Source organism: Natrix helvetica, assembly GCF_964273705.1.
Source record: "Natrix helvetica genome assembly, chromosome: W".
Taxonomy (NCBI): domain Eukaryota; kingdom Metazoa; phylum Chordata; class Lepidosauria; order Squamata; family Natricidae; genus Natrix; species Natrix helvetica.
The window spans coordinates 17,829,347-17,840,738 of NC_138555.1; the positions used below are offsets into that span (position 1 = coordinate 17,829,347).

An 11,392-nucleotide genomic window follows, 5' to 3' on the forward strand; every position below is an offset into this window, starting at 1 on the left:
GTCCTGCGCCTGAAAGAATGGTCTGGAATAGGGCGGGATGTATGGGGCTGTTCTGTAACTGGAGTCCCCGGTCCGAAAGGACTGCCTTCTGTGATATGGCTGCTGTCTCCTGTCCCCGCGTCTAGTGGTTGAAGGGAGTACCTTGCGTTTGTCTCTACTTTCGATTAGAATCAGATCTAGTGCAGCTCCAAACAGAGGCCCTACCTTGAAGGGAGTAGAGGCAAGCCGCCATTTGGAGCGGAGATCGGCTTGCAAATGGCAAAGCCAAAGAAGCCTGCAGGATGCCACATTAGACACGACTGCACGGGATGCGAACCTGGCCGCATTAAGTGTCGCATCTGAGGGAAACTCTAGTGCTGCCACTAGTTTGTTTACATCCTGGTGCAGTCATAGGTCCTCGGGTGGGATCCTAGACTGCATTTGTTGCAACCAGACCAAGGAGGTTCTATTTATGAAAGAAGCCGCTGTGGCCGCACACAACGCCCAGGCGGCCATCTGGTGTGTTTTGCGAAGGACCAATTCGGCCTTGCGGTCCTCGTCCTTAAGACCTTCTGAAATCTCAGAAGGTATCAATGCCAGAGAGGCTAAGGCCGCTACAGGCGGATCCACTGTGGGAAATTGTAAGAGTTTGTCCAATTCAGGCGTGGAAGCATAAAGCTTCCTGTCCCCATTCCTGGGAGGGGGAACAGCCGTTGGTTGGGCCCACTGCTTCTGGATCACGTCCAGGAACAGCTTAGGAACAGGTATGACCTCCTGCTCCTGAACGTGTTCTGCGAAAAAACGGTCAGTGGAATCCAGGCCCACAGCCGTGCTTGCCTGGGTAGTGCCCCCCCCCCCCCATCTTGGTTGTTGCCTTAGCCTTGTATAAAAGCGATTTGAACAGGGCGGGCCGGAATAAGCCAGAAAAGGCCTGAGTATCTTGGCCTGAACCATCGTCGTCTGACAATTCTAGGGTCGCCCCATCCTCCTCCTCCCCAAGGATGGAACCTTCACTGTAAGCTGAAGATGGTGGTGAAGGAGGGTCAGTCTGAGAGATGGAAGGGTCTCTGGCCATGTGGGTAGCAACAGGGCTCTGGGCCCTGCATTGTAACTCTGCATCCACCCCCTGGGAAATAGCGGCAGAAATCATGCTATGAAGTTCTGGAGGCAGATTAATTTCAGTGGCCTCCCTTACTCTAAGGCTTGCGGCCGTAGGGGTAAATGTGGCCGTTGGCTCTGAATGTGGGGATGCATGACTCATGGCAGGGCCCACCGCAGACAGGTCTGGGGTAGATCGGGGTCCTAGGTCCTCTTCAACCGAACCCCTTCCCAGTGGAGTGGGAAGATCAGGTGACCAGCCCTGGACCCCCACTATAGGGGCAAAGGGAACAGGCGAATGGCGTTCAGCCACCAGCCTAGGAGGTGACCTAGGAGTGGGCCCAGCAGTAGAGGCCGATGTCTTGGCTTTCTCCTTGCGCTTCGCAGCCCTGTCCAGGGCTGCTGATGGTACACGCGCCTTGTGTATAGAGGCCCTAGTAGTAGATCTACTGGCCCTGGTACTAGGCCCCGGGGTCTCCGATTGCAGTGGGAGGGAACTAGAAGTCTCTTCGCTGCCCCCCGAAAGAGAAAGATCGGCCATAGCAATAAGAAAAAGGCGGGAGAGATTTGAAATGCTCAAGCTCACTTGAAACCAGGGCGAACCACTGACAATTGGAGCATTGGAAATTTGCAGAGCTAAACGATGGTGGCGAACCGACCTCTGCAGCTCAAGCTCACTCCGCTAATAATTGAGCACGCAATAGAAAGCTCCGCCCTTTCCGGCAGGCAAATTGGCGCAAAAAGACTAACGGCCAAAATGGCCGACGTTAACAGTCCAAAACGGCGCGAAATTCAAATTACAAGCAAAATGGCACCGTTCTACTCAGTCTGGAGGGAAAACAAACCTCCAACTTGAATTGACGCGGCAGACTTACGAAGCTCCAGTCTCCGATCGTCTCCGTGCCAGCGGCTGGCAGTCAGGGCATGATGCCCCCCCCAGCGGCGGTGAAGAATAAAGTGAGTGGAACGCGCCAAGGCAGTCTCTGCAGTCCGCGCCGACTCGAGAACGGCGAACTGACTCTCACCCCGGCCACACAACGGGAAAAGAGGGTGGCGAACTGACCCTCTGTTGATCCCTCCGTTTCAGCGCCCCGCTCCTTATTGATCTGGTGCCCGTTCCAGCAACCACTAGAGTCGCGAGGAACCAAGGCAGCCACGGCAACACGTTCCAGCAGCCGCTAGAGCCGCGAGGAACAAATCCCAGCTGAAGTCACGATCCTAACAATAAAAAACCACAGTCCCATTCGGGACTCCAAGCCAAATAAGCTAAATTTTGTCTATTAACCTAGAGGAGAGAAATTTTTTGCGTCTCTTTAAGGCTGGACTGAGTTAAAAAACTGAACTGCCCAGTCAGAGGAGGCATGGTCATCAATTACATAACTCAGTCTCTAGGCTAATGGACAAAGTTAAGCCATGCTTGGATTCCCCAAGCAGCGCACAGGAGAAACTGTGGTTTGCGGGAGAGGGCATTGGCTAAGAAGTTCTTGCCTCCCGGTATATATTTCAATTGGAAGTTGAATCGCCGAACATATAAGGCCCATCTAACTTGTTTTGGTGACAATCTTCACGAGGTCTGGAGGGCCTCCAAATTATTGTGGTCCGTCCAGACCTCGAAGGGTATCCCTCCCCCTTCTAGTAAATGCCGCCACCTCAACAGGGCCCACCGGACCGCAAATGCCTCCTTCTCCCAAATGGGCCAGTTGTGTTTGGTCCCTGTCAACTTCCTTGAGGTGTAGGCACACGGCTGCAGGACTCCTTCATTGTTCTTTTGTAAGAGGACTACCACTACCACATCACTGGCGTCTGACTGAACCACAAATGGTTTAGTGGGTTCTGGATGTTTCAGTACTGAAGGGCATAACCCGGAACTGGTAACTGCCCAGAGGACAATTGAAGGCTGTCTTCCATTCATCACTGGCCCAAATGCGTACCCTATAGTACGCCTCCCTGAGATCTAATTTCATGAATATGCATCCCTCTGCTAACCTAGCCAGCATGTCCTTCATCAAAGGGAAGAGTACAGATGTTGCACAAAGATGGCATTAAGGCCCCGGAAGTCGACACAGAGGCGTAAACCACCATCCTTTTTCTCCCGGAACAGAACAGGGGCGGCTACACTTGCTCTAGCTGGCTGAATAAAACCCCTTTTAAAGTTCTTTTCTATATATGCCCTTATCTCTGTTAACTCCTGCGGTGTCATAGAATACATCTGGGACTTTGGCAGTTTAGCCCCAGGCTAGTTCCACTGCACAATCCGTGGGGTGGTGAGGGGGCAAAGTATCACATTCCTGTTCACTGCATACATTTTTTAAGTCTGCATATACCTGAGGAAATCGCTCCTCCCCAGCTGTATGTACCAATGGAACTGTAGCTCGGAATCCCACCGGGCCCTGAGCCGTGGTTTGCGCCTCTTGAGGAGGGGGGTCAGGACCGAGGCCTATTCTGAGATGCCTACTACCACCACCCCACCATATTGTGGGTCCCCATTTATCCAACCACGCCAGGCCTAGAACAATCTCCTCTGTAATGTGCAGAACCACTAAAAAATGCAAGACCTCCCGATGGGGCCCTATCTATAATACCACCTGATCAGTTACATGTGTGGCTGGTTGGTCCCCCAATAACGATCCGTCCATCTGTTCAAAACGGATCGGCCTAGCCAACTGCCTGAGGCCCACCCCCAGACTATCAGCGACCATGGTGTTCATTAAGCAACGAGTGCACCTGAATTGATCAGGGCTGTACATTGTCGTTTCCTGGCCGCTTCCACCACTACCTGTATCACAAACGGTTTGATAGGCTTATTATCATCGTGTCGGAACCCTCCCTCAAGTCACTTCCACTGGCATTGAGCATATCACCCGATGGGCTGGAGTCAACTGGTATAGGAACTAGTTGACTTGGCCCGTGTGACTTCTCCTGGCTGCCCCTCACGCTCTTCCTGGCCATCCCCTTTTTTTCCTTGGTCTGTTCACGGACGCTGTAAGACTGGTCTCATGGCAGATTGCCACTCTAGGCCCCGACCCTCCTGCATCGAAAACATGTTATGGTTGGCTGGATGGGTGTTGTCAGTCCAGCTGCCATCGGGGATGGTGTTTTCCCCATGGCAACTGCTGAGGGTTGCGGGGTTTTTGGGACAACACTGATAGGATGCATCTGTTGCAGTCTTTGTTCTCGTCTACCGCACTCCCTTCCTGGCCTATCCTCGTGGAACTCTATAGCTAGTTCCATGGCGGCCTGGAACCATGCAGTCAGTCTAGGTGGCAACCCTCTGTAGACGCAGGCCCGGTGTAGTGTTCAATGTTCCCTCTAATTTTTTTTCAATGTGAGCAGAAAAGTATAGTGTTTGAGCGGCACATTTTCATGCCTGAGCACCTGAATTTTTTTCACAGATGTCACCTAAGACAACAACGAAATCAGTATTATTTGAAACTCAAAGTTATGTTTCTTCAAGGTACTCGCTTAATTAAAAGTGTTATATAATGTCAGTATCACTTAACAATGCTCCTGCTTAGCAACCAAAATGTTGGCTCAGGAACTCTGGCATTTGAAGCACGCAAGTCTTAAAGCTGTCAAGTTACAAGACCCTTGAACCCCTAACCCTTTAGGAAAAAAAAACCCCAGGGGTCTTCAAACCTGACAGCTTTAAGACTTGTGGACTTCAACTCCCAGAATTCCTCCTCCAGTCATGTTGGCTCAGGAACTCTGGCATTGAAGTGTGCAAGTCTTAAAGCTGTCAAGTTACAAGACCCTTGCACCCCTAACCCTTTAGGAAAAAAAAACGCAGGGGTTTTCAAACCTGACAGCTTTAAGACTTGTGGACTTCAACTCCCAGAATTCCTCCTCCAGTCATGTTGCAGCGACGTCATCTGCATGGATTTGCTCCATCTTTGGTTTCTTCATCGTGGGCAGGGCTGCCGCTGAAGATGCCGACGAGCCCCCGCCGCCACCAGAATAACTCCTGCCACCACCTCCTCCTCCTCCTCCAACAGCACCACCACATTTGCTGCCCGGCGCTGCGGCTGAGGTGAAGCCGGCAAAGCTCCAGCCGGCATCCTCGCGCGTGGCAGCGGCGCCTCCCCCTCCGCTCAGAGCACCTGAACTCAGCCCCGCGTTACTCCTGCCCCCTCCTCCTCCTCCGCCATGTTTTTGAGGAGCCATGAGGCATTTTTTTCCCCTGCTCCCCCCCCCTTCCTACTGGCTCCTGCAGCCTCATGGCTCCTCAAAAGCACGGCGGAGGAGGAGGAGGGGGCAGGAGTAACGCGGAGCTCAGCTCAGGTGCTCCGAATGGAGGGGGAGGCGCCGCTGCCACGCGCGGGGATGCCGGCTGGAGCTTTGCCGGCTTCACCTCAGCCGCAGCGCCATGAGGCAAATCCGGCAGTGCTGTTGGAGGAGGAGGTTGCAGCAGTTATTCCGGTGGCGGCGGGGGCTTTACAACTACCCTCAGTCGCCCCATGCTCATCAAAAGAAGTCCAGGGAGGTCCTTTGCGGGCGGCCAGTTCTAGCTGCCTGCAAAGGACCTCCCCAGCTCCCGGAGCCTGTGGCAATAGAAATCACTGCGTGGCAGTTGAAAAGTGCTGTGTGGTGTTTTCTTGCCACGTGCGTGGCCGCGCAGCCGCGCACCTTAGAGGGAACATAGGTAGTGTTCCGTCAAGACCGGCCTTAAAGTAATGCACCACCAACCTCTCTGGCCACATCCCCACTTTGCTGGCCAGATGCCGGAACTCTCTGATGTATTCAGCTACTGGCTTCCCTTGTTGTCTTGTAGCCTGCAATTCCGCTTCCGCCCGCTGGATCCTGGTGGTATCTTCAAACCTCTCCCGCAGTGCAGAGAGGCGTGACTTCAAATTTAACTCCGTCTCTGGGCAGATTGGACGTGAGAATAACCCAATCCTGGACACTTCCACAAGCTCCTACAGAGAAGGTGGCAGTGATACACATTTAAATTGCAGGGATGTGTTAACTAATGTCACAATACCCCCTTTAGCTCTCCCACCCACCTTACTTGGGACAGCCGGGATAGAGTTAGCCCAATAACCATCTAACTGTATCCCTGCAGAGGCCCAGGTTCCCTGTAAGAAGAGGATGTCAACTTGTGATATATAGTCAAAAAAGAGTTGGTTTTTTGATGGAACAGTCCAACCCGCTATATTCCAGGTTATAAGGGAAAGAGGGTCTTTTGCAGCTTATCAGCTAACTTGATTTATACAAAGGGAAGTTGTAGGGTTGCTGAAATGAATTGAGGTGTCGTCACACATGGAATTGGCCTTTTCTAAAAGTAGGGGAGTCCCATCTAAGTCCTGTGTAGACTCCTGAGGAACTGTTCAGAGGAAGAGGTTTTAGCACCAGCCATTCCGGTGCCTCTTCTCTAGGTGTAGGGCAAGGAATTATTAGGCTATGCTTCATTCGACTTTGAGATGGTGGCTCTGACGTGGGTCCTCTCTCAGTTTCTTGGTTTGGTGCTGAAGGTATCATGGGATATTCACATAAGGATGATAGGATCTCCATCTCTACTGGGACCTCTAATGGCCCCTGTGGATCTTGGCTTCTCTTTTCCATGATCTCATATTCAAGCAATCCCTTGCCCTCTGGGGGAGACGTGAGAGGCTCAATTATTGGAGAGACCAGATCTATAAGCAGCTCTGCTGTGTCAATAGTGACCAACAAGGATTTTTTTAAATTTTCTAACTTGAATAGTATGTTGTCTTGTTCTTTCCTTGGGAGAGCGCCAAAAGCATTAATAAGGCCAGTTTCTGTGCTGTTAAGTATCTCTTCACCGAACAAGACTGGCTGACTCCCACTTTCTTTCTCTCCCTTTCCCAAGGTTGAAAATGAGGAAGAGACAGCCACCCTGGGAGCTCGCATGTTAACTTTTGTGTTCCAAGGCAAGGAGTAAAAGACGGCTGCTAGACGTTAATCTTTATTTAAAAACAACAGTAACTGACTAAGCCAAGATACACAATCTTCGGCTGACAGCAATTTATACAAACGCCGACAGTCGGGGAACCAATAAAAGGAAGGTCTACGCGCGCCACCTACTGGTGGATCGGCTCAGTACACAACACCCCTTTCCCCTGGTTCGCGCAGACGTAGTCCCGTAAATACCCGGGACGCTGGCGCACGCGCAGAGATCTTCGCAGGGGAGGAGTGTCTGTGGTTGACGTAGGAGGATGGCTCGGTCCAGAAGGCAGGCGGAGCGGTTCCAGAGGCCCCGCCCCGGGAGGTGCACCAAAGTTAAAAGATAAGTCTGCAGATCTAAACGTGGTGGGGTACACGGGTTCGGAGCTAGCTGCGTTGTTGTCGTTGGGCCGGCAGGCGACGTCGCTAGGGCCTAGTCTACTCGGAGTTGATGGTCTATCCGGAGACCCATCGTCAGTTCGCCGCCGCAGCTGATCTATGTGGCACCGCCACATTCGTCCGTCGCCGAGTAGGACCCTGTAAGAGCAGGGCCCCGTTATGTCCGCAATACTTCCGGGTACCCACTTCGGATCACCCGCGAAGTTCCGTGCAAAAACCCTCTCACCCACCTGAAAAGCCCTAGGAGGGGGAGAGATAGGAAGAGAGGAAGAGGAATACAGAGGGTGTAAACGGTCCAGGGTGGTCCGGATTTTCCTGCCCAAGAGGAGTTCAGCAGGACTTTTGCCTGTGAGGGGGCACGGGGTGGAATGCTGGGAACGCAGATAGGTAGTAATCCGGGAGGATAAAGGAAGATTAACCATGCGGGCAAGTGATTCCTTGGCGGAACGCACAGCACGTTCAGCCAGGCCATTCCCCGCAGGGTGAAAGGCAGCGACTGGGGCATGGCGAATACCCAAAACTGCAAGGAATTGTTGGAATTCCTGGGAAGTGAACTGGGGGCCATTGTCCGAGACAATGATGTCCGGCAACCCATGGGTGTTGAACAGTGAATTAAGGATGCGGATAGTGGCCGCGGAGGTGGTAGAGGGCATAGGAAAAAGTTCCACCCACTTAGACCAGGCATCTATGACAAGGAAAAAGGAAGTGCCTGCGAGGGGGCCCATGAAATCTATATGGAGACAACTCCACGGAGCCCTAGGATGTTCCCACTCGCGAGCATGGGCGGAGGGAGGGGCGGGACGGACCTGTTGGCATGGGGTGCAGCGCTGCACCCAAGCCGTAATGTCTGCATCCATGGAGGGCCACCAGACATACCCCCTGCCCAGGGATTTCATCCGGACTATGCCTGGGTGCCCTTCATGGAGGCGTGCAAGCACAGACTGGCGCAAACGGTCAGGAATGACCACGCGATGGCCCCATAGGAGGCAACCCTGAAGCACGGAGAGCTCTGTGCGGCGCCGGTAAAAAGGGAGAAAACGGGGTTCGACAGAGGAGGGAGGCCATCCCCTGCGAACATAGTTAAGGACAGCAGAAATGGTGGAATCAGAGAGAGAGGACAGGGCTATATCGGAGGCGGTAATGGGCAGATGGAGTTCGTCCAGGAGGTGGATGGACTCGATGGGAGCTGGGTCGGAAAGAAGCAGGGGAAGCGGGCAGCGGCTAAGAGCGTCCGCGTGGCCCATGTGGCGGCCGGGCTTATGAATGAGGGAGTAATTGTAAGCAGAGAGAAATTCCGCCCAGCGCGACATGCGAGGGGAGAGGATGGGAGGAGTGGGGCGATCCCCTGCGAGGATGCCCAAAAGAGGCTTGTGATCCGTAAGGAGGGAGAAAGGACGGCCATAGAGATAGTGGTGGAAACGTTTTACCCCCGCAATGGCGGCCAGCGCCTCTTTGTCCAGCTGGCTGTAATTTCGCTCAGGCTTGGACAAAGTGCGGGAGTAAAAGGCAATAGGGGCTTCCGAGCCATCAGGGTAAGCGTGGCTCAGAACAGCCCCGACGCCGAAGGGGGAGGCGTCGCAAGCAAGGAGCAGAGGAAGGGACTGATCGTATTGTACCAGGACAGGTGGGCGCGTGAGAGATTCCTTGACAGCCGCGAGTGCCTGTGCTTCGCGGCTAGTCCATGTCCAGGCGGCAGAGCTATCTAAAAGCCTATGGAGAGGCTCTGTGAGGGAAGCTTTATGAGGAATGAAAGAGGAATAGAAGTTGAGGAGGCCAAGAAAGGCCTGCAACTCAACCTTGTTAGAGGGAGTGGGGGCGGAGAGAATGGCGTCTATTTTGGAAGGGGAGGGATGGACGCCATGCCGGTCAATGAGGAAACCTAAGAATTCAACAGAGGGAACACCAAGCTGGCATTTGGAGGGTTTAAGGCGGAGGCCAGCTTTACGGAAACGCTGTAGGACGGAGCGAAGAACTTTGGCGAGTCCTGATCGATCCTGAGCAGCGATCAGGACATCGTCGAAGTAGGGAGTGACGCCAGGGATCCCATGGAGCAACTGCTCCATGAGACTTTGAAATATGCCAGGAGCAACACTAATGCCAAACTGGAGCCTTTTGCATTTAAAAGCGCCGCGGTGGGTCACAATTGTTTGCGCAAGCGCCGTGGCGTCATCAACAGGGAGCTGCTGATACGCTTGCACAAGGTCCAATTTAGCAAAAATCTTGCCCTGGCCGAGTGTGTGCAGGACGTGTTGCACAACTGGAACAGGATAGGGATGGGCTTGAAGGGCCTTATTGACAGTTGACTTAAAGTCCGAGCAGATCCTTACGGATCCGTCGGACTTCAAGGGGACTACTATAGGAGTCTCCCACAAAGAAAAGTCCACAGGTTGAAGCACCCCCTGGGCAAGAAGCTTATCAATTTCAGCGTCTACCTTTGCCCTTAAGGCAAAAGGCAGACGTCAAGCTTTGAGACGGATAGGAGCAACAGTAGGATCAAGGTTGAGGGAAATAGGAGAGCCCGTATAGCAGCCCAGAGAAGAAGAGAAAACATCAGAAAATTCAGAAAGAAGAGAAGAAAGGTCATCCCCAAGGGAAGAAGAACACCAGGTAGAGTGGATCCCCAAAACAAATAGACCGAGAGCACGGAACCAGTCCATCCCTAATAGAGAAGCTAGGTTTTTTTTTACAATTAATAATGGCAGACGCCCACTGAAAGAACCGTAGGTAACAGTAGGCGTCGCGCAACCCAGCAGTGGAATTGGGTTGCCCTGGTAGTCTCGAAGACGGCAGCAGGCAGGAGTTAGGTCACGTGTTCGGAAGTTAGGCAGAAGAGAAGAGAAGGTGCTCCAGGACATGATAGAACGGGCAGATCCGGTGTCCAGTTCCATGGAGCACGGGCTGCCTTCAATCTGAAGCGAGAGATGGATCTTACCACATTCTCCCTGGGAGGAGGAGGAAGCGTCGACGACCCATTCCGGACAAGAGTCGTCGATGTCACCTAGGGAGAGAAAATTTTGGCGCCTGGCAGGGAGAGGCGGCGGCGCTGGCTGGTAGATAGAAGGCACCGTAGCAGGACGGGAACCAGGAACAGTAGAGCGGCAAACATTTGCTAAATGGCCCCGTTTACCGCACTTTCGGCACACAGCAGTGCGGAAACGGCAGGCTGAGCGCAAATGGTGGCCGCCGCAGCTGAGGCAATTCCGTGTATCTTTATGGCTCAAAGATTGCAGGCGGTCAATCGCCAAATCTAAGTCAGTTTGAAAAGAGTTAGAGGCGACAAGCTGGTTGGTGGCTGAAGAAATAGCTGGAGGGAAACGCCTCTGGTCAGGGGTGGATTGACCTGCCATTTCGTAAGCGCGAGCCTCATCGACAGCATTCTTCAACGTGAGGTCCGAGCGGGAGAGAATGCGCCGGTGGAGATTAACATCCTTTAAACCATAGATGAATTGCTCGAGGAGCGCTTCGTCTAGGTCGGCGAATTCACAAGTAATAGCGGCAGCTCTAAGCGCGGCTACGTACTGACTTATAGATTGTCCATCTCGTTGAACGCAGTGGCGAAAGTCTTGGCGCCTGGCAAAACGTGAGGGCGCTGGCTCATAGTGCGTTTTAAGTTTTGCCATGAGAAGCTCCCATGGCATGGTATGAACAGGGTTGGGGGCAGATAGTGCCCTTGCCGTGGCAAACATTTCTGGGCCACAGTAATTCAAGAAAATACCCCTTTTACGTTCAAGCGAGAGATTCAGCAGGTCATGGGCTTGAAGAAAACATTCAAACCGTTCCATGAACGCCTCCCAGGATTCGGCCTCAATGCGGAATGAAGCGAAGAAAGCTGTATTAGCCATAGTTCTTATGGTGTGAGGTTCAGGTTCGCTCACCTTTGTCGCCAGTTTTGTGTTCCAAGGCAAGGAGTAAAAGACGGCTGCTAGACGTTAATCTTTATTTAAAAACAACAGTAACTGACTAAGCCAAGATACACAATCCCCGGCTGACAGCAATTTATACAAACACCGACAGTCGG

At 52.8% G+C, this 11,392-nt stretch overlaps 1 protein-coding gene across 1 annotated transcript; it reads right to left on the reverse strand.

The window, feature by feature from the left end:
* Positions 1–7,057: 7,057 nt before the first annotated feature.
* LOC309400447 (uncharacterized protein) lies at positions 7,058–11,043 on the reverse strand. Its single transcript, XM_081968948.1, has 2 exons — positions 10,307–11,043; positions 7,058–7,512 (listed from the first exon to the last, which is right to left on the reverse strand). The coding sequence occupies exons 1-2, from the start codon at positions 11,010–11,012 to the stop codon at positions 7,472–7,474; spliced, it is 747 nt and encodes a 248-aa protein (XP_081825074.1). The 5' UTR covers positions 11,013–11,043; the 3' UTR covers positions 7,058–7,471.
* Positions 11,044–11,392: the final 349 nt, after the last annotated feature.

Excerpts from the sequence above, each read along its gene's own strand:
- LOC309400447 (XM_081968948.1), bottom strand. The coding sequence starts at position 11,012 with ATGCCATGGGAGCTTCTCATGGCAAAACTTAAAACGCACTATGAGCCA. Across the intron at positions 7,513-10,306 it reads CTCCTCCCAGGGAGAATGTG|GGTCCTACTCGGCGACGGAC; the intron begins GTAAGATCCATC and ends CTGCTCTTACAG.